At 38.1% G+C, this 27,500-nt stretch overlaps 3 protein-coding genes across 4 annotated transcripts in view; 2 read left to right on the forward strand and 1 right to left on the reverse strand.

The window, feature by feature from the left end:
* ahsa1b (AHA1, activator of heat shock protein ATPase homolog 1b) overlaps nt 1–2,967 on the forward strand; it is a 10,443-nt gene extending 7,476 nt beyond the window's left edge. Inside the window, exons 6-9 of the mRNA XM_084097462.1 lie at nt 144–272; nt 420–521; nt 635–686; nt 1,858–2,967. Coding sequence (XP_083953588.1) covers nt 144–272; nt 420–521; nt 635–686; nt 1,858–2,030 — 456 coding nt within the window. The 3' untranslated portion in view covers nt 2,031–2,967. The remainder of the gene's footprint in view (nt 1–143; nt 273–419; nt 522–634; nt 687–1,857) is intronic.
* Nucleotides 2,961–5,533, reverse strand: LOC311072449 (dr1-associated corepressor). Of its 2 annotated transcripts, XM_084097473.1 has the most exons (7): nt 5,383–5,533; nt 5,211–5,283; nt 4,635–4,728; nt 4,397–4,510; nt 3,923–4,025; nt 3,779–3,836; nt 3,056–3,695 (listed from the first exon to the last, which is right to left on the reverse strand). In XM_084097473.1, the coding sequence occupies exons 1-6, from the start codon at nt 5,422–5,424 to the stop codon at nt 3,795–3,797; spliced, it is 468 nt and encodes a 155-aa protein (XP_083953599.1). In that variant the 5' UTR covers nt 5,425–5,533; the 3' UTR covers nt 3,056–3,695; nt 3,779–3,794. The 2 variants fall into 2 exon arrangements, with proteins under 2 accessions (XP_083953600.1, XP_083953599.1); XM_084097474.1 differs by having other exon boundaries at nt 2,961–3,836; nt 5,383–5,525.
* Nucleotides 5,534–8,538: 3,005 nt separating this feature from the next.
* jmjd1ca (jumonji domain containing 1Ca) overlaps nt 8,539–27,500 on the forward strand; it is a 78,394-nt gene continuing 59,432 nt past the window's right edge. The window contains exons 1-2 of the mRNA XM_084097430.1: nt 8,539–8,893; nt 18,756–18,923. Coding sequence (XP_083953556.1) covers nt 8,759–8,893; nt 18,756–18,923 — 303 coding nt within the window. The 5' untranslated portion in view covers nt 8,539–8,758. The remainder of the gene's footprint in view (nt 8,894–18,755; nt 18,924–27,500) is intronic.

Here is a 27,500-nt window from a genome sequence, read left to right on the forward strand (position 1 = left end):
GCAATCAAATGCAACCATAGTGATTCCTCAAACGATTTGATTCATTCATGCCGAAGCACAACTGACATAAAAGCAGCTGACTGAGCTTAATTCATCAGATCCATTTGCTCAAACTCATCATTTGTGTGTAATTGTATTTTTAGATCGGCTCATGTAGCGCTGCTCCTCCTCCTTCCAACACAGGGGTAAAAATCCCCACCTGCAAGTTTTCGTTAAAGGACACTTTCCTCACCTCACCAGAAGAGCTTTACAGGGTGTTTCTCAATCAGGAGGTGAGTCTTCTGCTCCACCACAGCTGACAGGCCATTAGTTGCATCTCCACTATAGTGAGACTCCCTGGGCTCTTATTATTGAATGACAGAGCTCTTCTCATTAGTGATTACATTTGTTTGAGAAGAATGCCAAATTGTGTGTTACAGATGGTTCAGGCTTTCACACGCAGTGGTGCCATGGTTGAGGCTGAAAAAGGTGGGAAGTTTCGCCTGTTGGACGGAAACGTGAACGGAGAGTTCCAGGAACTGGTGAGACTTCAGTTCCCAATTATAAAGCATGATGACAGCTCAGCTAAAAGTACATTCGCTGATGATTGAGAGTGATGGTTGATTTCTGAAAACATGTACTGTGGGTTTAACAGGTACCTGAGCAGAAGATAGTCATGAAATGGAGGTACAATACATGGCCTTGTGGTAAGTTAAACCAGCTTTGTTTACACTGCAGACAATAGACTGTCCACACTGGCATTTTGCAAGCTATGAAATCCGATACATTTGTTTAGACGGTGTATTCAGTATCTGGTATACCTACATTGGTTGCTACAGTAGCTATGTAAGCGTCGGCTGCTAAGAGACTTTCCCATACAGCAACTGAGCTATTAGTGTGGAGAGAATAGACTGAACACTGGACATTTTGTGAGAATGTCACATACACTACATTCAAAAGTTTGGGGTCAGTAAGTTTTCAACAGTTTTGATGCATTCCAAAGGATGAGATTGATACGGTAAAACCGAAGCCATTGTTACTGTTGGTATCACTGTGAATCACATGCTGAGAAAGAGCTAAAATTCAGATATGCTAACAGCCATTTGGTTTCTGACCAATCAGAGCAGAGTAGACCAATCACAACAGACTGGGCCATCTGACCAATCAGAGCAGAGTAAACCAATCACAACAGATTGGGCCATTTGACCAATCAGAGCAGAGTAGACCAATCACAACAGACTGGGCCATCTGACCAATCAGAGAAGAGTAGACCAATCACAACAGACTGTGCCATTTGACCAATCAGAGCAGAGTAGACCAATCACAACAGACTGTGCCATTTGACCAATCAGAGCAGAGTAGACCAATCACAACAGACTGGGCCATCTGACCAATCAGAGAAGAGGAGGCTTTTGGAAAGAGGAGTTTAGAGAGACCGAATCCTTTATCGAACCGTATCAAACTGTTTTCAACATTGATAATTATGTTTCTTGAGCACCAAATCAGCATATTAGAAAGAACATGTGACACTGAAAACTGGAATAATGAAAATTCAGCTTTGCTGCTATTTTTAAATTGTAATATTTCTCAATATTACTGTTTAACTGTATTTTTGATCAAATAAATGCTGCATTGGTGAGCAGAATAGACTTCTACCGACCCCAAACTTTTGACAAGTAGTATAGGTCACTATATGACACAAGAAGAAATTCTTACCATGAATAATGTGGTTTAAGTCTGAAATTCCATAGTTTTTTTTTTAATGCAAGTCACATTATAAATATCATATTTACCGGCTCTCTCATTTACCGTGTGCCAGTTGACTTTGAGAAACGTCTGCACATCGTTCACCTTCGCTGTCTGTCCTTTTCATTTCAGAGCACTATGCGACGGTGACATTGACTTTCACAGACAAGGGTAATGAGACGGAGTTAAAGATTGAGTGTCGGGCAGTTCCTGAGAGTGAAGAGGAACGAACACGAGATGGCTGGCAGAGGTACTACTGCCACGCTATTAAACAGACATTTGGCTACGGCGCACGACTCTGCTGAGGCCAGGATGTAGCGGCCGCTCTTTTTGGCTCTTTTCTTTGTTTTAATGTTTTTATTTTTCATTTCGCTCCACCTACAAATAAGAGAAGGATCTAAATATGACTCTACTGAACGGCAGGCATCACATTGTTCCATTACTATGCCTCTTTATTTGGATGATTTTTATGTTTACAGTAAATAAAGAAAAAGATCAAAGTCAGAACTGAACGAGAGGAAAAGAGTGCTAAAGGGGAGATTTGGGTCATATGAAATATCTGTGTATGTGTGTAATATAAAATACTTGTTTTAGCATGGTAACTCTCTGATGGCACTTCTGTCCTGTTCTGTCAAGGCTCACAGGGTTGAATGGTGCCCTTATGCACTGGGCGGTTTTTGTCAGAGTTATTAAAAATTGGATCTTCGTGATGGTTTGGATAAGGAAAAATAAAGATGTATATCAGACCACTTTTTTTTTTGATTGAAACGGAATTATTCATGTACATTGTTTTTTGTCATTCCATCTAATAGTATTATGAACATGTGATTTTTACTCCATTTATATTCATCGAGGAAGAAAAAAAAACAAGCTGCGGAAAGCCTGTTTCTTTTGTCAAACAGACTATATTAAAAAGAGAATCATGAAAAATGCACAACTGGTTATTTTTAGATCACTGCTTTTCTGTTTGCTTTGTATTACTGAAAGTACTGTATTTCAGCCTTTATAGGGCTTGCCTGGTTTTAGCTTCTGTTATGTATGAAATGCTTGAAAAGGAAATCACAAAACAATTTAAAGGCCCTCAGTAACGGAAGAAAAATTGGATATGTTGGCCCAAATTATGATCCAGAAAAAGGTTTATAGCCTATTGACTTTTATTTATTTTCATGTATATTTTCTGCACACTTTGTGACCATACAAAGAACATCATTTACTTAAAATAAAAGTACCTTTGAAACATTATCCTCAGATATTTTATTCAGCCATTATTTTGCAATAATATTTGTAATAGATTCTTGGTTATTTTAAACTTTTTTTTTTTTTTTTTTTTACCACATATTGTCTCTTTTGTCATTCATCAGTAGTCAGGTTAAGAGTAGAAATGCATATTTATACAATACTGTGTAATATCGCCATCTTAAAATATACTTTATAGAATATTCACTATAAAATACAATTGACCTTTGTCATACAATATGCCACTTGAAGAACCCTGCAACCTACTGTGGATAATTAATGGTTAACAAAACCAGTGACTTGCATTTAAAGATGGTAGAAAAAGAAAAGAAATATTTACCTTGATCTATAAATATTGTAACACATAAATCACAGCTTAGAGAATCATGTCAGATTATAAACATAAGACAGGTCAAACTACAGTTTTAATTGTGAATCCAACATAAAAAATAAAAAAAAAATAGTGGCGCTGCTCACTATCACAAAATCTCTATTATATAATAAACAAATTATTTTCTACCCAATTGGAATTTAAAACTCCCTGGAAAACTTGAAATAAAAATGAAAACAAAAAAATATATAATTAATTTCATGGTCATTATAATACCACAACAGCAATTTCACAAATTAAATATTAAATATTATTGTCAGATGCTAAGAATAACTTAACACCTTGTTGGGTCTTCAAAAATAATACTGCAGTTTTCAGTGAGAGATTGTTGCGTCTTGCGAAACTTAAAAATAAAATGAAAAATTAAACACTGGATTGATATAGTTAAATTGTTTGTTATACACATGAACTTAGTTTAAATCTCACCTTTTCAGAAGCCCGGTCAAGGTGAATGAGTTTCCAAGCAGATGAACAGCTCAGACTCCTGATAAAGAAACACACCATGAAAGAATCTCCCATTCAAAATTGTTAACATTGTTTCAGTAAAATGTCATAATCACAGTCACTTACACTGGATGAATCACTGTCGATGACCAGATCATTGGTGGCTTTCTGGGGTGGCTCCTCCCTCTCAGGGGACCTGGCTTTAATAGACACACTTTGCCACCGTTTCCTAAAGGAAGATCATTTCATTGCAATGGCTGCATCCACAATCACATAAAATAAATAAAAAACAGTATGTCCAAAAAGAAGTGTGTCCGAATTCAAAGGACTCATAAAAGAGTAGGCAAAAAGTACCCGGATGACCTAATTCTTCTTGAGATACTGAACTGTGCATACAATGGACACTTCACAATCCCATGAGGCCACGGGAGAGGATTTATGAATGGCAGTGAAGCGACGTAACTGACGCTGGCAGGTCACATGATAAGGGCACATGCTGAATGTAGTACATCCAGATTACATTCATACTACACACACTTATGGCATCTGCTTTCATTCATTTTGCTAGGCACCTGAACATTTTAATAAATTAAACTGTACCTGTTTGACTGCCATTTGCCCTTAGTTTTGCACTCTGATGTTGACGCAGTGGAGGCTTGATCTGCCAAATCCTTCAGGAAGTCAAACAACCTCTCTGAATGGATGCACTGTTTCCTACAAAGATTATCCAAGTATAATAAAAGAACAGAATCAGATGGACAGGAGGACACATACTCACATAACAGTGGACAATACATAGGAATGGTTAAGACAGGAGGATGCCTATTTTGAACCTCACATGTGATTGATGGACATCACTCTGCTCTTCCTGGATTGGGTTATTTTACAGGTCATGCTGAGAAGAGATCTGAGGAACATTTCTAAAGCTTTAGCTAAATGTGCAGTTATGGACCATAACAGCAATATGAAGGAATCGTGATGGATGGGATGGAGGAAGGGATGAAAGGAGGGATGGATGGATATTTTACATGAAGAAAATTAGCCTAATTTTTAATAAATAAAAACAGATTTGATATTTTATATGAAGAGAATGAGCCCTGTTTTAGGTTCATTACCATTTTTTTTAAAACCCCGTAATGATAAAACTAGATAGGATTTAGTAGATTTTATCTAAGGTGGCATTTGGACTAAAAATGTTGGGAACCACTAAATTAATTGTTTTAAGCCAATCACAACGTTCTATAATTATGAACTAAGGAACAAAAGAATCGAACTAAGGAACAAAAGAATCGAAGAGTCAGAGTGGAGGAATCGACTCTTTTGAATACATGCTTGAAACGATTCAACTGGAAAAGGGCTCCTGACAACAAATGATTCCCCACCAGCATTCAACACTCTTAAGCTTAAAGGATACATATGATGACTGGTACAGCTGTGGCGATTCGCCCAACATCTGTATCCTTTTGCATTATTTTCTTGATGCGTCCCTGGCCAAGAGGAAAACAGGAGGATGAGATGTTCAGTGACGCTCATCTGAGTTTATGGATTCACAAAGCATAAAAACTTGGAAATACAGAAATACTCACGGGTGGAAAGCGAACATTATATTTTTTCTTCTGTCCGGGCATTTTGAACTCTTAAATTTCCGTTTTCGGCTTACATTTTGAATCATTTTATGGTTTGAAGTGCGGAGCGCCATTTGTTTATCTTTCACAGGAAGTAAGTTACTGAATGAGAAATGAATGGAGGGGGAAAAACAAGGGGGTCGAGCTCCACAAAGGTAACGCCCCTGTCACGTGCGGCATGAGATTTGTAAACAATCCTCAAACCTTTTTTTTTCACCCACGTGTGGTAAAATCAGATGAACCTGCTACCCATCTACCAAAAATATTACTAACGTTGGAATTAAGTTATGAAAACGTTATTTCTGAATGTTCTCTGAACGTTCAAAAAAAAATCGATAAATGTTTTAAAAACGTAATGCGAACGTTAAGGGAACATTCAATTTTGCAAACATTATGTTAACGTTATTTTTAATGTTTTCTGAAACAAGTAGTAACATAAAAAAAAAAAAAAAGTTTGATGAACATCCAACTAAAATGTTTCAGAAATAAATAAATAACGTTTTTGTGCTAACAGTTTGAGAATATTATTAAAGTCCAGATAACTCTTATCGAACGTTCCATTAACGTTACTAGAAGAACGTTTGTTCAAAACTTCGAGATAACTTTTTAGAACGTTAGACAAAGTTCTTAGAACGTTCCCTGTTACCTGGGTATAATGGCCCAAAAGTATGTGGTGTGGTATGAATATCATCAATAATAGAGTATCATATGAAGTGGGACTATATGTCGTTCTTTACTCTTCTATCTAGAATGATACCAGTGTGAACTTGAGGGGAAGGTCATTCATCCTCTAAATGTAACTGCAAAATGGGTTAGGGTTTTAAGTACATTTCTAGCAGATGCCTAATCCCAATTGGTTTAATATTATGTTATCTAATGCACTGTCATTTTAAATAGTTTTGGAGCCACTGTGTTTATTATAAGCACACCAAGTCAAGTCATGCAGCGCAACTTATAACCAGCAGGTGGCAGAATAACCACAGCTGTTTAAAATAGTGTTCTGTCTATTACTGCACTTGTCTGGTACAAACTGAGAACTAGACCCTTACATTTCGTAAAGTTATTACATATAATTTGCTATATTAATATAAATGTAAATATTCAGAAAATGTCTTTTATGGTTTTTGTAGACAATCAGGCCTACTTCCAAATTCCACGTGATCTCCTCCTTAATGCATTTCCAACGCATGACAACTGAATTTCCTAAACATTCAAACACTGAGAAGATTATATACAGTATGGTATACGATTTGAGATGTTTCCAGAGTGTGGATATTAAGAATAATCGTTTCCTCATTGTTAGCACACAAATATAAATATACTTGCGTAAGTCAGTTTATTTTTACCATTCACATGACAACACCAGTCATACCCAATTACATCAACCACTCCGAGTATACACTTTTGTCATGTGATACAGAATTAACCACTAACAGCAGCTTTTAGCAACATTATACAGATGACTTTACCCAACGGATCATGGCAGGTCAAATTACAGAACAAATTCAACCAAATATTAGGCTACTTTAGAATAAAACACATATGCAATGTGAATGAGATTAGACTGCAGTTTACCCATTTTTATTCAGGAGATATTGGAAATGTGGCATTCTGAAAGGAAAAAGAAAGTTTGGTAAAACTGGCTAAAAAATAAGTACATAGGCTGCATCCCAAATCGCACACTTCCCTACTATATAGTAGGCAAAAAACAGTAGGCCTACGTGACATAATAAGTGTGTCTGAATTCACAGTACACATAAAAGAGTAGGCAAAAAGCAGATGACCTACTACTTCTGGTGAGGTTCTGAAGTGTGCATACGATGGACACTTTACTATCCCATGAGACCACGGGAGAGGATTTGTGAATGGTAGGCTGTGTCCGGTACTTATTTTGAATAAGTAATTACTTCACCACCGCTAAAGGGTATGTTCTATAAAATATGAATGTGTGTAGTATGAATGTAATCTGGATGTACTACATTCGCCATGTGCCCTTATCATTTGACCTACCAGCGTCAGTTACGTCGCTTCACTGCCATTCATAAATCCTCTCCCGTGGCCTCATGGGATAGTAAAGTGTCTATTATATGCACACTTCAGAATCTCCCGGGAAGTAGTAGGTCATCTGGGTACTTTTCGCCTACTGTTTTTCAAATACTATTCGGACATACTACTCTATTGGTGTACTGTTTTTCGCATACTATCTAGTAGGGAAGTATGCGATTTCGGATGCAGCATAAAAAACTGTACGAATTAGCGGCGATATCTATGGACTTTTATTGTTGGAGTTTTGTTCAGTTTTGTTGGTGAGGATAGGAAAAATTAAAGACATCTGTTATGGTCATCTTAGCTTTGGAGGCATCTTGAGTAAAACGGCTCTATATTTAACAAACCACATGCAAAAGACCTGAACCGGAAGAGATGCAACCTGTTTTACATACAGAATACGGAAGTTATCTGCACATAGATCTTATTCCAAAAGCAAGGCCATGTTTCCAATACATCCACTGTAAAACGCTCCTACCCCGGCCCAGATCCGGCCCACATCTGGACCGTGTGAAATCCACATGAACCAGATTTGGGCCAGATCTGGGCTGATACTATGTTGCTGTCTGGGTAGCGTTCACTTATAACTTTCCACAACTCAAAGGTCCATAATCCCCATTCATAGCGTGAGACATTTAGCGGTTATGAGGTTGCTAAAAATATTCAGGTAATAAAAATAATTCAGGTGTAGTTGTATTTGGAATATTCACTGAGCAAAACAGTTTGGTACTGTAGTATAAAAATAGATAGTAGTTTTTTTGTGTGTGTGTGTGTGTGTGTGTGTGTGGTAAAACTGCAGTTTCCTAACCAATCAAAGACAACTGTCATTTTAAAATGTGATTAAGAAGTTCGAGCGTAGGATTTAAGCGCAGACGAGGGACTACTTTTATGTGGCAGTGCCTCCAAAAGGGGAGTGAACTCAACTCTGGCGGACGGACACGTCGACTCGCTGCGGTTTGATAGTCCTGTGTGCTTTAACAGGGGCGGATGAATACCACGTGTGAGTGAGTGAGTGAGTGAGTGAGAGAGAGAGAGAGAGAGAGAGAGAGAGAGAGAGAGAGTGTGAGAGCCATAATGACTGTTACTACTCCCAGTGTAAATCAGTTTCTCGGCGCACAGAGACATCAGTGTTCGCTAGAGAGCGTAAGCAGGGAATTTAAACCCCCTGTACTCAAACACACAACAATATTCTTTTAATCACCATAATTTAATAATGTGTCAACACCGTAGCACACCATAGGAGGAAGTTTGTTTGCTGTCCGCGGACATTTCTCGCACTTTTTGCGGGACCATGGCGCTGGAGCTGGTGGGCAAGCGCTGCCTGTGCGCGAGCGGCGGAGGGTCTCTGGAGCTCGCGAGCATCTCGCGCTGGAGCTGGAGATCCGGAGTCATCCGCGCGACCTCTGACGCCCCTGCTCTGCTGACGGTAACACTTACTTACTTCACGACTGTTATTTAGGGGAAATGTTAAAACATATGCTCGTTTTGAGCCCTTTTCACAAAATTGCCTTTATCTTGTTTGTCAGATGAAAAGTTTGACGGAACTAACGTTACTGATAGGACGGCGAAAGTTGATTGTGTTGAAAGCTGATACGTTTGTTTATGTCAGTTGTTTTTAGCTAACAAACAGTCAGGCGGCTTTTACTATGAGTCGAAGGCTGGGCGTGTTACTATGATAGATAAAAAACAAGTGTGAGAGTGTCTGTGTGTGTGTGTGTGTGTGTGTGTGTGTGTGAGAGAGAGAGAGAGAGAGAGTGTGTGTGAGAGAGGGAGCGTGTGTGTGTGTGAAAGAGAGAGAGTCTGTGTGTGTGTGTGTGTGTGTGTGAAAGGGAGAGAGTCTCTGTGTGTGTGTGTGTGTGAGAGAGAATGTGTGTGTGTGAGAGAGTGTGTGTGGAAGAGAGAGAGAGAGGGAGTGTGTGTGTGTGTGTGTGTGTGTGTGTGTGAAAGATAGAGAGTGTGTGTGTGAAAGAGTCTGCGCGTGTGTGTGTGTGTGTGAGAGAGAAAGAGAGAGAGAGTGAGAGTGTGTGTGAGAAAGAGAGAGAGAGAGTGTGTGTGAGAGAGAGAGAGTGTGAGTGTGTGTGTGAGAGAGAGAGAGAGAGAGAGAGAGAGAGTGTGTGTGTGTGTGTGTGTGAGAGAGACAGAGAGAGAGTGTGTGTGTGAGAGAGAGAGAGAGAAAGAGAGTGTGTGTGTGTGTGGCTTCACTCAGACTAATTAGCTGTTGTGAGTTTACTGCACTGCCGCTGTAGCGTCTAATGACTTCATCACTCCACCACAGCACTGAGAAAGCTTCATCGCAAGTAGACTCCTTTTTATCTTCATATATTGATATTTACTTGAAACATTTCTTGAGAAAGAAAGCGTGCACTTCACATTATTGCACATAAACAGTCAATAGTACTCAATTACAACATCATGCAATGTGCATTACTAGCATTTGTTTGCATGTAATATTCAGGATTCCCACAGTCATGGAAAACTTAAGAAATAGGAAATTTAGAAATAGAAAAGTAATAGAAACTGTGTGTGTGTGTGTGTGTGTGTGTATTATATATGCAATAATACATACACACACATCTGGAAAAGCCATGGATATTCATGATTGAAGAGCTGTGGGAACCCTGTGCGTTACTAAATGCATGTCGACTGCATGAAAGCCATTACAGTTACAGCGCCCTGTGCGCCGCAGTATAGACAATATTTGCATTTTTACAACCGTGAAGCTAATTATGAGGGTCAAAGGCACACTTTCCTCATACACTAGTGCTCAGCGGAAGAGCAGATCACTCTCTGAGGATCGCACTGATCCGATCCTGAGGTTTTTATTGTCATTTAAAGTCTAAATCAAATGTACACAGTGTATTCCAGTGGGGTGCAAACAAGAGAGAATTATTATGATGTTTTATTCATTCTCTCTGATGTCAGTGTTTATGTGCATTGATAGTCACGCTGTCGTTCGCTCCCAGCTGTGTGTGTGTGTGTGTGTGTGTGTGTATGTGAAAGTGTGTGACTGGTTATTACTGGCTTGGTTGCTCAGATCATATGCAGTCTGATTGATTGACAGGCTTGCATTCATGTGTGCATATCTGTCATTCATTTTCCCGTACAGGTGCGGTATTGCTTGTATATCTAGGGGGTGTGTGTGTGTGTGTGTGTGTGTGTGTCTATTTGTTTAACAAGGTCTTTCTGGTTGTAAACTCACACCAACAGGATTTTCTTTCTGTATGAGAGTTTGTCACCCTCTGTGAAGTCAATTATTTTAGATAAAACTGTAATCTTATTATAGGCTATTTACTTGGAAAGTGCCCTCAGTTTCTTCTATGAAGAATCTCTCTGGTGTTATAGCTGTTATTTTAAAGCTGGGGAATATACATGAGAGCTTGGTTTGTTTATCAGAACAGCTGTCGGTTTCCTCTCCTGGTGTATTTATGTGTTTGTGTTTCATGAGATTCTAAGCGCTGCAAGTGTGTTAGTGTGTGTTTGTCTTTGGGGATTCGTATCTTTTACTCCATTGGCTAGACAATGTCCCCGTGGCAACAGAGGCTTAGCCGTGTGACTGACAGCTTTCCCTGAGTTACAACCTCCTGCCGTGTTAGTGCACACACACACACACACACACACACGCACACACACACACACACACGCACACACACACAGAGAGAGAGAGATATCTCCTAATGCTTCTCATCTCCTTCACAACCTGTTGTTTTACCGCACTGTTTTCTCATTGGTTTACCACAAGCGCTGCTTTACTTTAACTTCCAACAATCTACAGTGTGTCCTGGCTTGACAGCTTACGCACTATTTTTAGTTTTAAAACTACAGGAACTTTTAATGGGATAATAAAGGAACGTGTGATATAGAACATTTGCAGTTCTGGATGCTGATGATGGTTATTAGCTGTTTAAACTAACAATTACAAAAATGTCAACAGCTATGAATTAAATGTAGAAAAATTAAATATAATATAATGGCTTTAGATTTGTATACTTAAAAGGGACCGGTTTCCCCAAAAAATGAAGGTTCTGTCATCATTATCAACACGTTGTTCCAAAGACATTCATTCATCTTCAGAACATGTTTTTAATAAAACATGAATGATTCTGTTCATCCATTGGAAGTAAAATATTTTATGCTTCAAAAAGTTCATAAAGAGAAATAATCCATATTAATCAAGTGGTTTAATCCAAGTCTTCTGATGAGACACAATCACTTCATATATTGTACACATTTTATTTAGGCCTTGTAAAAAAAATCTGCATTTGTGTCTCGAAGATGAACGAAAGTCTTTGGAATAATATGAGGGAAAATGACAGAATTTTCATAATTTTTAAATATATAATATTTGGAAAACTTATATCAGTATTAAAAAAAAAAAAAAAAAAAAACATTAAAATTGGGGCTATTTCTACCGATCTGACCTTAAAATGACCCTTTATAACAATCTCACCGGAAAATTTAGCTATTTTAAAAGGTGGTACAATTTTTATTTAAAAAGTAAGCATGAAGGTGCATCCCAAACCCCACCCCTAAATATAACATCACTGGGATGTAAGCAGATCCGAAAACGTACAATGGTGATTGTATGAATTAATAAGAATTAGCCACTGATTCCTCAAAACATAAAATAGTTATAAATTGCCAATAGGATTGGTGTAACCTAATGTATTTAGCTCGAATCAGTCATATTAAATTACATTTATGACTTTGAAAAGCAAATAGACAGTCCTATAATGTGATTGTGTTTATATCATACCTTGTAGCCATAACAATATTTACAATATCTCTCGGCCGCTTGTATTCTTATAAAATATATAACATAGAATATATGTTGCAATCTAACCCACTTGAGACGCAGTTATGATGGATTTATTTGTGCAGACAAGTGTTTCTGTTTGGATTGCACAAGTGTGTTGCAGTGATATTCATCCTGTGATATCTTTCGTCTGATGCAGACATTTATTAATTTCATCTGCGTGTGTTTTATCGACTCGCTCTGATAGTACTCTAATTCTGTATAACACTGCATTAACTAAAGCCAGATGTCTCTGCTTGGCCTCGTCTCTGTCTTCTCTCTCTCTCTCTCTCTCTCTCTCTCTCTCTCTCTCTCTCTCTCTCTCTCTCTCTCTCTCTCTCTCTCTCTCTCTCTCTCTCTCTCTCTCTCTCTCTCTCTCTCTCTCTCTCTCTCTCTCTCTCTCTCTCTCTCTCTCTCTGTGTGTGTGTGTGTACTGTGCTCTATTTAAGCACTCCTCTCCCCCTCCCCATCCGTGCATGTGTTCACACTGAGGGCCGTATTCCAGCTCTCTGCACGTGTGTGTGTCTGTCTACACACACACACACACACACACCGACACAGATATATGGTTCTGCAGTGTCAGAGACACGGGTTGAATTTCATCAGCTCATGCGGAGAGAAGGAAAACATTTTTAAACCATCTCTCTCCCTTTCTAATGCCTTGTTGACCTAACGTGTGAATTCTTGTTTATATGTGTGTGTGACCCTCTAAGTCAGTCTGCCTGCAAAATGTGTGTCGGTGTGCTCTATATACAGCTTTCTTCTCATTTGACCCTTGACCTTTGGCAGATGGTTTGAAGCTGTGCCAGGGAAGCAATGTGTGATTCTGCAGAGCAGACAGATTTTTGTGTGTGTGTGTGTGTGTGTGTGTGCGCGCTGTAGCTTATCTCCTGAAATGCATAAGAAGTCCAGCTCAGGCTGTGTGATTGTAGATCTAAGCTTTGCTGAGACACACACACACGATTATACAAAGCTGTTTTAACTCCCAGTCTGTCATTTCTCCTTCTGATGATGCATTGATGTGTCTGTTTGTGTGTGTGTATTTGTGTGAAAGAGAATCTCCTATTAGTCCTGCAGAATCTGTGAAATCATCTTCGTCTTTTGATTTTAAGGCCCCGGGGAGTTCGGTGTTTGTGTATGTGTGGTTGTTTCGGATGTTTGTGTAATCGTGCTCGTCTCTTCAGCTCTCACAGTATCTGTGTGAATGTTTACATGTCTTTATATGTGCGGAGGAGAGAGTGTGAAAGCGAGAGAGAGGGTGTGTGTTTGGCAGACAGAAGAGAGAGAGAGAGTTTGTTTAAACTGTGGAATATTATGCATGACAGAATCACAGTCACGGGACCGGTGTCCAGCGCTCACTCCTCCGGTGAAAGAAGGCCTGCTGCTGCTTTACTGGAATAATATGAGGATATTAAAGGACACTATATCCTCTCTGTTGTCACACACACTAAAACTAGCTCATCAAGTCATTATTATGTTCACTAGCAGTGTGTCTGGTTCACACCTTCATGACACACACACCAGCGCTCACATCCGCCAGACCCTCATCTCAAACGGGTTCAGATCATACTATATAATGCATGTCATTTAGCTAATTACGTGCACAGCTTTTCCTGTAGTTCCCAGGGAAAGCAAGAACTGATAAGCATGTAAATGTGTGCCTTGAAATGCAGTGCAAGTCGTTTTGGATAAAAGCATCTGCCAAATGCATAAAATGTAAATGCAGTTAATAACACTGTACTATGAGATCAGTTTACTTATGAAAATATTTTGCTTTACATTACACTGTCCGTGTTGCACATTCATTTAATTGCGTAATAATTACTTTTCAATTAATATACATTACTTTTTTATCAGTGTTTCATTTGCAATTTAATCTTTGTAAATTACACAGAAAACAATGACATTTATTTTAAAGTGCATTTTACATTTTTTAATGGCATATAGGAGATAGTTGCTGTGGTAATTTAACATGCCTGTCACACACTGTGTGTTCATGTTGCGGTGCGTGGACTTTATAAACATACTCGCGTTTTCACTCTCTTCATCTGTCTTTTTTTCCTCTCTTGTTCTGTCTGTCTTTCTCTCTCACCCGCCCACCTTTCCTTCCTCTCTCTCCGCTCAGTAAATTATTGATCAGTGAGGCGCCTCCGTGGATCACAGAGTTTGTGAATGTGTGTGTGTGTGTGTTTGCACTCAGCGCTAAAGACAGTATGTACAACAGACACGAACACGCTCACACAAAGTCACATGATAGTCTCATTCTACTATGTTGGCAGCATGCTTTTATTCCCCAGACTCTTTCTCTCTCGCCTCTTACACACACACACACACACACACACACACAGTGTCAGTTTCATCAGGAACACAACCAGACCCATCTCATTCACTCCTCGCTTGTGTTGCAGAAATGATTGGAACAGATTATTACGGTTAGCAGAATATATTTACACGTACATCTCTTCAAAAACCACTCGTAAAAAAGAGTGTGTGGTTTGTCAGACAGGAAGGCAGTGTCAGGTTTGTGTGTGTGTGTGTGAATGCTGATGCTATGAGCACATTTCTGCCTGAGCATTGGCTGTAGTCCAGGCTGAAATCTGATGCCGGTGAATGTTTCCCTCCCACAAGCCTCAGGGAAGTGTTTACTGAGAGAGTGTGTGTGTGTAAATGTTTCTCTCCTGCAGTCTGTCAATAAGAGATACTGCAGAAGTGTGAGTATGCAATGCTTGAGTTGATTTGCAGGTGTGCCTGAGAGTTTGTATGCATATGTGTGTGTGTGTGTGTGCGCCCATGTGACTGTATGTGTGAAGCACTTCTCTGACCTGTTACAGCTTGTCGGCGCTTCATGGCCGAACAGCTCGGCACTCACACACACACTCGCACACTCGCACACTCTCTCACACACACACACACACACACACACACACACACACACACACACACGTAGAATAGCAGAAAAAAAGCCTCTTTTTAGCTCACTCACATCTTGTAAATACCATCTGAGACACACACATACACACCCAAAGAAGGCACACATACATCATCATAATTACACACACGGCAGAAAAAACAGCCGCTGTGAAAAATGACAAACTAACGTGATGGTAGACACTTTTCACATTGGCAGGACAGATGAAGCTCAGTGTAAGTGTGTGTGGATTCAAAAGGCAGTAGGACTGGTTCCTATGACTAATGATCTCCTCTAAATGAATAATTGCTGTTTTCCGTTCACGCTCGCCCTTTTTATACACACTTTCGGTCCGGCAGACAGGCACACACACACACACATCTCAGAGATAATGGCAAGAGTGCACGTAAATCACCTCAGTGTCCGACACGCATCCTTACACTGGGAGAGAGAGAGTTTGAGTGTGTCTTTGTGTGAAAGAGACCGTGAGAAGATGAAGGGGAAAGGTGAGGATGAAAGACAGCTGAAAGAAAAGAAGGAGTTGAGGGAGATGGAGAGACGGAGAGAGACGGAGACAGTGATGTTGGTAGCATAGCAACTCAAAAATGGTCCCTTTTCTCTCCTCTCTGTTCTCTCTCTCTCTCACTCAGAGGATCTTGACCAATGACAACATGTGTCCCGCAATGCATAATATTTTAGGGCTGTTTTTCTCTTTCTGCAGAGTGTGAGACAAACCATCTCTGACACACACACACACACACACACACACACACACACACACACACACACAGAGGCGCATCAGTATGCTTAATAATGTGTGAAGTTTGCTATTCTAGACTGAGCAAACTAGTGGAAGGTGAACTGTGTTACTCTTATGTCTCTCCAAAAGTCTTCATTCAAAAACACAAGATGTCGAATGTAGTGAATGTTTGATTTGGTTACACTTTATTTTGATAAAGTCCACTTTAGACGTTCTACTCACTATAAGTACACTGTAAAAAGTGAACAGTTGGATCAACTTAAAAAAAATGACTTCAATTGGTAACACCTAAAGAAATTAAGTTTTCTCAACTTAAATTATCACATTTTATCGTGAAAAACGTGATAATTTAAGTTGAGAAAACTTAATTTCTTTAGGTGTTAACAATTGAAGTAATTTTTTTAAGTTGATCCAACTGTTCACTTTTTACATGTCAACTGACTCTTATTATTTTGCAGCTACATGTCAGCTAACTCTCATTAGAGTTTTAGTAGACTGTTAGGTTAGGTTTATATGTAGCTAATTGATATACTAGCTGCAAAGTTACTTATAGTCAGTTGAATGTCTGTTGGGGAGCATCAAAATAAAGTGTTAGCTGATATTAAGCAGACAGTTTACTAATACTCTAATGGCTTGTAGTTGACATGTAGTTGCAAAGGTACTTATAGTTATTTATTATGGTGCTTTTCCACTGCATGGTACAGCTCGGTTCCACTGTGTACAGTACCTAGTACCTCGGTTTAGGTTCCAAGCGAGTCTTACCGATACTAAAATGTGGCGTGTAAACACTGCAGATCACTGATTGGTCAGAGAGAAATGTCACTATCAGCGTCACTGGATTTGCGACACGAGACACCAAACCCGCTAGATTTCAATAGTCAGCATCAGCCACCGCAGTATAATTTGTTTGCACAACTTTTTTTAAACGACTTGCTTTAAATGACCGTCGCGCGCAACTTTAAAAAAGAAATGGCTATATCGATGTCACGGGAGTCGAGGTGGCGCAACTATAACGATAATGCTGAATGAAAGTGGGCTATCAAAATAAAATGTTACCTTTGATTATGCCTATGGTATAACATCATTAAGGTTAACATTTAAATGTGCCTATGAACATTCGATTCAAATTTTCAAATGCCGAAACAGTGCAAAAATAAAAAGCACATATGGTTACTATGCATAATATATATATATAATATATACACATATTATGGGTCAATAATTTGAATGATCAAATCAATCTTGTCCAAAATATTCTTAAGTTACATTCAGAATAAAAGTCTGAATAAAAGTTATGCTTAATCAAATGCTCAGTTAAACATTTGAACATTTAAATCGTACATTTAAATCAAACATATAAATATACCCTATGCTGGCTAAATAATACAGAATCAAACATTCAAACGTTCAAAATAAAAAGGCTTCTGTATCGATCATTCAAATGTTCATATCGAATTTCTAAATGCACTTATGACACCTACATTTGCATAATTGAGCATTTAAACATTCAAATCAAATTTTTGAATGGCCAAAATGATTTAAATTCAACATTCTGGATCATACGTTTGAAAGGTTGAATCAATCTTCTAAAATGAACTTAAAATGTCCAAAATATTCTGAAATGAAAAATATATAAATTCTAAAGTAAAGTTGAAAAAAATGCTAAAAATGCTTGATCAAACATTCAAATAAAATCATTCAAATACACCCAGAATTCTCATATGTGACCCTGGATCACAAAACCAGTCACATGTCGCACGGGTATATTTGTGGCAATAGCCAATTATATGGGTCAAAATTATCGATTTTTCTTTTATGCCAAAAATCATTAGGATATTAAGTAAAGATCATGTTCCATGAAGATATTTAGTAAATTTCCTACCTTAAATATATAAAACATTTATTTTTCTGAGTGAATGCAGCACAATCGCGAACATAAATGGACAACTTTAAAGGCGATTTTCTCAATGTTTCGATTTTTTTTTTGCACCCTCAGATTCCAGATTTTCAAATAGTTGTATCTCGGCCAAATATTGCCACATACTAACAAACCATACATCAATGGGAAGCTTATTTATTCAGCTTTCACATGATATATACATCTCAGTTTCATTAAATTTACCCATGTGACTGGTTTTGTCGTCCAGGGTCACAAATTGTATTTCAGTAGGCTCAACCCATATCTGTTTATTACCAGTCCTGCTGGATTCTCCTTCCACACGGACCACAGATGAGAAGCAGAGATACTCCACCTCTTCAGGATAGATCAGGGCTGTATTAACAGTGAGTTTCTGTTTGGTGACTTTGTGATTCAGATCTGCCACAGATTGAGCAATACAGATCAAGCTGCAGTAGAGCTGGATGGCTCATTGCAGCCGTTGAGTGAGTTTTAATTTTGTCTGGCTCAGTCATCAGTCAGAAGCAGCGCTTGTGACGCTGTGGTGACACTGGGTGACAAATACGAGTGACGTCATTGAATTACAGATCTGTTCCTTGGTTCTGAGCTAGAGTGATATGGACATCACTGTGTGATCTGATGTGTGTGTGTGTGTGTCTGAGATAATTTCACCATCAACATAAGTAATCGATTTAATTTCGGTTTCATGTTGTGTGTGTGAGGCTTTTGTGTGCAAGTAGTTATGTGGTTACGTATGCTTTTGGTGTGTTGACATTTGTTTCTAATTTACTAGATTTATCACTTTTGAATGGTTTATTAATTAGCTGCATCAATCAAGTTAATTGTGAACACATATGCGTCTGCACATGTACCTCTGTGTCTGTACATACATTCGCAACCCACCAACCCTCTCTCTGTCTCTATACGTTAGGTGTGTGTGCACTGGGACGGCGAGCAGAGCGCGGAGAGGAAGTGGAGGAGACTTCGAGAGGAATGTGAGGTGGTTTTGTTGGAGCAGGAGCTGGTCTGGGCCGCCAGAAGAACCGGCTCAAACGGCAGCAGCAGCGCCCAAGAGAAGAGGAGACTGCAACCCGCCCTGGTGAGTCCACATGAACCCTGAAAGTACTGCCACTCACACTATACACAGACCGTCTGATGCATATTACACGCAAAAATGACAAGAGCTTGAAAGTGACTGGATTTATGCAGCCAGAGTTGGGGTTTTTATCAGTCTGGCTGTTTTTTATTTAAGGAGATGTTGTGTTATAAAAATATTACTATATTAAATATGTATCTAAATAAATGAGATGAGAAGTAGAGTTCTGCACTTCCGCGGGACCCGACGCAAAACAGAGCGGCGCGGGACAAATTTTGAAAGGTCATTGCGGGAGCGGGCGGGATGATGAAGGTGCACTTGCGGGTGCGGGCGGGGGGGATGATACGCTACACTCCCGCAAATTAAATATGAGTGTAAAGTAAAATATATAAATGATTAAAGTAGCGTACATAATTTGTAGTTGTGAGGGAGATTCTGTTTGGCAGCAATAAAAACGTTTTAAGCAGCCTAAACTTGGATATTGTCGTTTGGGGTAGGGCGGGGCCTAATCTCACGCACACTTGTTTAGAGACAATTCCTTCCCGCTGCTCCGTGTTCGAATTCGAAAGCTTCAAGTTCAAAATAGACAGCATGGACGAGGAAAAGAGCACCTCTAGTGCTTCAGATATAGGCCTAAGCGCTTCAGATGTAAGCACTTCTCTAAAGAAAGGCACATTTACTACAAAAAAAATATCACAAAACATCAAATCAGACATTTGGCAGTCTTTTTCGGTTGTGCATGATGGAGAGGGGAATCAACTACCTTTTGCCTGCTGCGATAAATGCCAAAAGATGTTAACATACAACGGACACAAATCGCGTTTTTTTTCCAAGACCTTTCGTGAGACAGAAAGTGAACATTAACATCCTGCCTGCCGTCTTGCGGGCATTTGCGGGCGGGAGCGGGACATAGTATCACAGATGCGGGTGGGAGCGGGACTAAAAATGACAAATCTTTGCGGGAGCGGGACTGAACACTGCGGGAGCGGGATTGAAAATTTTGTCCCGCGCAGGTCTCTAATGAGAAGCAGAGACTGATTGCAAGACGAATTCTTGAAATGATTCATGAATGATTGAAAATTACACGTTTTCATTTGTTATATAGGGTACGTAAAAAGCCCGTAAAAGTCCTGGCAGAAAGCCATGCATAGGGATGTAGTGTAACATGCATTTTTTATTCGTGTCGACAACTTAGTGTTAACTAATAATTGTTGCAAACTGGTACTACCAACAAAATATTAGTGCATTGCTGGAACTAGGCGTTGTTACACTACATCCTTATGCATCTCTTTCTGCCAGGACTTTTACAGGCTTTTCCCAAATCACGGAAATGACCTCGACGTGCGGGTTAGCTGTAGCATTAGCCGTCAGGCAAGTGTTATTTAAATAAACTCCTGATATACTTACAAACTTTCCAATGCCTCGTTTCATGAGTACAGAACCTATTTGTACTACTGTAGAAGTTTGGTACCATTCCGGGCATTATTAGTGGAGTAATTTACAAGATACAACCTTGGATCCATTAGCGCCTGCACTAAGCCATTCGGCTGATATCTCTAAATAAGCTCTAACTTTAATAATGTTCGATCAAGGGAAAAAAGGCTTCTGGGGGGGGTGTTTGGCTCGAGGTCATGGTGCAAAGGACCCTAGGTTGAAATTACTCCGAACCATCCCTTTAAAACTAATGAGATGATTATAGATTTTGTGAAGAATCGTACAGTCATCTCTCCTGTCATTATTAATGGTCATGCTGTTGAGGTTGTACATCAGTTTAAATACCTTAGTACTGTAATAGATGCTATGTTAAGAAAGCCCACCAGCGTATGTATTTTTTACAGAAGCTTTGTGGTTTTAATGTGGACAGTACTTTTATGACTAATGGACTAATAGATAAAAAAAACAAAAATCCTTTTGTACCAGCTGCCATTGTTTTTTTTAATTATACTAGGTAAATTACTCATGGAAGTGTTTCCCCCGCCCCCTTTCTTCTTTGTGTGTTGTGGTGTTGAGTGTTTGTTCTTGCTGATTGTATGGTTTACTGCTGGCTGTGAAACAAATTGATGATAAAGTTGACCTCACGTTACCTCTTCTTCCAGACGGCAGATCAAAGACGTTAACGCAGTCATTTGTGCCAATATGGTTCATACTCTACAATCACGCGTTATGTAACTTAATTTATGACGGCATGTCACCGAAGCTGACTGCGTCTTTCTACGGGTTACTCTGCATTACGTGGAGTGGTAACTGTGGCAACAGAGCTCTGTTTGGTCAACAGGTTGCAGAGATAAGGAGTGTGTGAGTGTGTGTGACCTTCCTCCATTCAGAGCACTGTGTTTATAGCTTTGTCTGATAAAACGGTGCGAGTCTGTGTGTGAGATGGGCAGTGTTTTTATATATCAGGATGGTCAGTATAAAAGGTATTTCTGCGGCAACATCTGAGAATGACTCTGCCAACACACACACACACTCACCTCATTCTTTCCCTTTTCATGCTCTTTTCTCCTTTTTACACCTCTCACTCCTATTTTATTTCACTCTCAATGGCACACGCCTGCCTCAGCCTCCCACACACAACTTGGATCCTAGTGGTTTTATTATTAATGTTGAAAACAGTTTTATAGTTAATATTTTTTGGAAATAAATTGATGCGAACCAGAAGAAGTGAGTTTAAATGAATTAGTCTGGCATTACTGCAGACACAGCTTCACATTTCTGACTCAAATAGTCATATATATTATAAATATAATGTGGTGAACCATGTTTGAAGCCATTATATAAGTAAGGAATAATTGACGACAGGCCGTTGAATTATTAGAAAAATAATGCACACCCGAGGTGGTAATGCGGTCACGACGCGAAGCGGAGTGGCCGTTCACCTCGGGTGTGCATTATTTTTCTAATAATTCAACGGCCTGAAGTCAATTATTCCGCTTATACTACAGTTACCACACCTCGAAACATTGTTCAGATTATGTATTTCAAGACGTTTGTAAAGTTTTTGTCATTAAAACGCTCTTGTATGTAGGACTAATTTCTTACGCATCTAGTCCAATGCCTCCGTTGCTAATTCCAAAACGTCATTTTAGAGTTAGTAACGGAGGTTTGAGCCACTGATAGCAGACTAATGCTGGGACACACGACTAGCTGACACATTCTCTGACTGTTTTCATCGACTGCAGCAGATTTTAAACACCGACTTTGAACACAGACTGAACGCGCTGAACGCGCGTTTGGGCATTATCAGTCATAAGTATCAAATTGCATTCATAACCGGCCTTAAAGTGTGTCCCCGGCTTTATGCAGTTATTAATGCAGTTATTAGAGAGAGATGTTGCAATAATGAGACAGAAAAGCATGTGCGTCAGTATTATTAGCCTATTTATTTATTAATTTAATTCGTTTTAATTAATTCGTTCATTCTTTTTTTTTTTTTTTTTTTTTTTCATTGACAGATGACAGTAGACTATAGCCAAATAAATGAAACACAAAGCCCTTTTAACAAGTGGGCCTATAAATAATTATTTATTTATTATTATCTGCAATAAAAATCCGTACTGCAGGACTATCCGTTTATTTAGCCTATATTCAGTTTAATTTTCTATTGATTATAATATAGACAGGACTATATACTTTATTTATTAAAATTAAACTGCATGTTTCCATTGATTGTGAAGCTAGACATTGAAAATTGCAGATCAAGCGCATGGGGCTAAATGCTTTTTCTTGTTATGAATTGTATCCTATTTTCCGTTATTACAGTTAACTACGCGAAGTGATTTGGAACTGTAATGCGGTCAAGACCTGCCTGGAACTACTTTAGCCGTGCGTTTCCCTGAAAATAATGCACACCTTAGAACGTTCGTCAACCAATCAGATTCAAGCATTCAACGGCCCTGTAGTATAAAATAAGTGATACACTGGTATATACTGTATAACTGAAATTGGCGCTGTTGTTTGGCTACCAGCAACATACATGATCATTAATTTTTGACAAACGAATTTATATTTGAACTATTGGTTTAGTAAATCTCTAATTACATGATATGCAAATATACATTTTTCTGAAGCATATTTTGCTAATAGTTGAAATGGCGTTCAATTTGTGACCCAATTTCAGTGCATCGCAATCATAAGGTGAATCAATTTGAATTATTGTCAGAATATCACTATTGACTCTTTCTTTAAAGTACCCAATTATGCTATTTTAAAGTGACTTTATTTGTCATGCACTTTGATCTTTAAAAAAAAAAAGCACTTTGAGCTTTTTACATTCACAAACACACTGCATGAAATGTAATGCGGATATACCATGGCATCTTTAACATTGTATATAAAGTCATGCCAAACAAACAGCCCTAATTAATTAATATACATTAATTATTTTATACTCTCACTAGCCGCGTTTCCATTACCCTTCAAATTGCGCAAATTGAAATTGCGAATTGAAAATACGCACAATGGAAACACGTCAATTTCGCAAAAACTCCCGTTTATCGCAAAAAAGTTTTTACGCTCTCATGAGGTGGTTTTTCAGGCAATTCGAAAAAGGAATATTTCGCAAAACTGCAATGGAAACAGTTTTTGCGCATTTACAGTCACCTGACTTAGAAGACGCGGTGTGTTTGAGGTCCATGTATAGCTACACAAATAATAATAATTGTATATTATTTTATTATAACATTTAATAGGCTATATTTAGAAGACGCTTTTATGCAAAAAAGGAAGCTGAGTGTGGAGCGCGCACTGCATGACACGGAGGCGCGAGCGCGAACACTTGCATTTTCCTATCAACAGTGGAAACAACTTAAAATACTCTATCATTTCTGGTCATACAGAAAATAATAATACATTATTCTCAACTACTTTTATTTGTGTAAACTCACAATAACAAGAAAACGTTGTGCTTTTGTAAAATAAAAGAAAACAATCAGACGCACTTTCATGATCTCCGTAAACTGGAGCGCGAGAACTGAAACAAAATGTAGGCTAAAGCTTGAAATGTCCACTTTAAAACGAACAAATTCGAATCGAAGGCTAATACCTTCTGATTATGTAATCCATCTGCTTAACAGCGGAGATGGAGATGTGATTTTAGCCAAAACAATAGTTTAATAATATTAATGGCTCTTCTCATTCAGCACTGCGGGAAAAACATCGATTCCAGGTTCTAATTTGGCCTTAGAAAACCAGTAAAATCGACATGTTTTCCATATTAATTTGTGAATATTTTAAATGTTTAATAAAGGGGCAAAAAGTCATAAACTGAAAAAAAATCTGAAAATTCGTCGATATTTACTTTTTTGCGCAGCAGTTGGTCTAGCCAGTTCAAATAAAAATTTTGGTGACACAAAAGTAGCCTACATGGATCGTTTGGACAGAATACGAGACAGAGTTCTTTATTAAATTAATAAAAGAAACAATAATTAGCCTATAGGAATACTGGATTCTAAATCTCAAATAAATGCCACAATCAAAGATCGGAGCAGAAATGAGGGAGAAACACCCAGAAACTGCTTAGGCTTTATGTGTCATTCGCAGTATAAGGGTCTTTCCTGCCATTAATGCTTGGATAACACGCCACGTCTCCTTCGATTGATAATAATAATGTCTAATGCGGTGGCTGTGATATTATATAAACCAACGTCCATTGCCGTGATTTTTGGAATGACTTATCGCGAGAGAAAAAAGGACGTGTTAGTCGCATAACATCGGTTAATGGAAACACCGTCATTTCGCAATAGTTTTTTTATCGATATTTAGATAATAGCGCAAAACATTTGCGCAAATCTGTAATGGAAACGCGGCTAGGCCTACTGTATGTCTCTCAATAATCTAATTTGTTTGCTGTTCTCTTAGGAGAAACTTAAATGAATTGTAACTTAGACATATAGGATATGAAAGAACCTCTGAGCAATACGTTTTCCTGTGGGTTGAACAGACACACTCTGGTTTCCTTTTTACACACACACACACACACACACACACACACACACACACACACACACACACACACACACACACACAGAGATCAGATCTGCTTGTGACTTTCTCTGCTGTAGAATACCACTGAGTCAGCAGTGGTGCTCTATCACAGTGACCTGCACACATACACACACCATCCTTTTTCTCCCTTTATCTCCCTTTTTCTAGTATAATCTCCCTGGCCCTCTTTTCTCTATCACTATCCAACCTTCTTTGTCAAAAATTAACACTGCATGTATGTCAGTGTACTTGTCAGAGAGAGAAAGAGAGATTAGAAGAGACAGGAAGAGACAGACGCTCACTCACGGGATGAAAGGCTGTGTGTGTGTGTGTGTGTGTGTTTGTTTGTGTGTGTGACTGTCAGACAGACCATTAACAAAGCGCTTGTGTGTGAGAGAGAGAGAGAGAGAGAGAGAGAGAGAGAGACTGAACGTGTCGGGAAGGGGAACAGATTAGGTGTTTGTATCTTCGTGTGTGTGTGTGTGCGCGCATATTTGCAGGTGCTAAGAGATGTTTTGACCTTTACATAAAATAAAATAAAATAAAAAGACCTGCAGTTTTACAAGAATGTGAGGTGAGGGGATTTGGGGAAATGAGAGGGATTATTAAATCGATATTGTACCCAAAAATCATGCTGGGAATTTAACATTGATTTAACATAATTTGTTAAGTTATGTTAAATCATTTGTTAATCAGGATTTATTATGCCTGAAAGTTGTAATTTATTTTCATTTTCCTTTTACTGTTAAACAGCTGTTGACCTTTAAAACTTTTATATGTAAATTATCCCTGATAACCTCTGCAAAATAAATGCGGCATTGTTCACACTCTCGTTCATAAGGCTGCACTTTTTGAACTTTATGGTATCATAAAGCAACTTACAATACAATATACTTTACAATGCATCACAATATCATAATTGTTTCAGTTGCATCTTATTTAGACAAACTGCTTCTTCATTAATTGAGCTATTTAGAAAATAATGTGCATGAACACATAAATAAAAAATATATTGATATAAAGATTTAAAAATATCAGTGCAATATTAAGAATCTTTTCAAATCTTACTAATGTAAACTTGGATGGTCATATGTTAATTAGTGGTAGGCTGATATTAGCAGTACTCCGGTTAAGTATTAAGACTGTTATGAGATTACCTACTTGGACTGTGTTGCATTGGCCGATTATAGCAGACAGTTGTCGGTCCATCTAAGGTCCGTTCTGAACTCGACTGACAGCCCTGTCAAAGGCTAACACGTGTTTTCTAATTATTTTATTTGTGAATTTGAGTTATTTTTTTGTGTAATATATTGTTTTGTGTCAGTATGATATTTTTAAAAAATAATTAATATTTTTTTCAATTAGTAATTGGTATTAATTATTATTTTTTATATTAATAAATAATAATTATTATTAAATTAATAGTTTTAAGGCCCATTATTGTAAAGATAACTATCATGATAACTATAGTAGCATCCACACTAACGGACAATAATTATTATTTTTGGTAACACTTTATTTTACAGTGTCATTGTTACATATGTTACATGTAGTTACTATAGTAATAACTATAAATTATGCATAATTACATGCAACTAACCCTAAACCAAACCCTAATCCTATAGTAAGTACATGTAGTTAGTTAATATTACTCAGTACTTAAATAAATAATTACAGTGTAACAATGACACCTTAAAATAAAGTGTAACCTTCTTTTTATTATAAGTGCACGTATGCCGCTTTAAAAGGCTGGCTCTTTAAAGTCATGTAGATTCTGATTGGCTGTCAATGTTTTCATCGTTTATCAGCCGGACAAGAAATTATTTTGAAAGGTATTCTAATGATATTGATGTCAAAATAGACAGTAAAAACTTTTTTAATGCTATTTCGGTAACACTTTATTTTACAGTCTCCTTGTTACACGTTACATGTAGTTACTATAGTAATTGCTATAAACTGAGCAACATGCAACTAACCAAATCACACCCTAACCCTATAGTAATACATGTAGTTAATTATGATTACCCAGTACTTAAATGTATAATTACACTATACCACAAACACCTAAAGATAAAGTGCAACCAAGATTTCTATTTCAAATAAATGCTGCTCTTTTGAATAAGATTAGAAATGTTTTTTTGAGCCCCAAATCAGCATATTAGATTTCTGAAGGATCATGTGACACTGGAGACTGTAATGATGCTGACAATCAGGCTTTGCATCACAGGAATAAATTACATTTTAATTTATGATAGAAAATAGTTAAATTGCAATACTAATTTCACAAGATTACTAATTTGACTGTTTTAATTACTGTGCTTTTTGATCAAATAAATGCAGCCTTGGTGAGCATAAGAGATGTTTTCTATGATATAAATTGTATATATATATATATATATATATATATATATATATATATATATATATATATATATATATATATGACAGTATTCCTCAGAGAGCGTGCGCATATGTAGCATCGCGTGTAATATCACAGACTGGACATTCAGCGCACATTCATGATTCACTGTGTGATGTACGTGAACGTGTGCAGTGCACATTTCACGAGAGCGTGACATCAGATTTATTTCCGAAGGG

The sequence above is a fragment of the Abramis brama genome (assembly GCF_963993115.1).
Source record: "Abramis brama genome assembly, chromosome: 21".
Taxonomy (NCBI): domain Eukaryota; kingdom Metazoa; phylum Chordata; class Actinopteri; order Cypriniformes; family Leuciscidae; genus Abramis; species Abramis brama.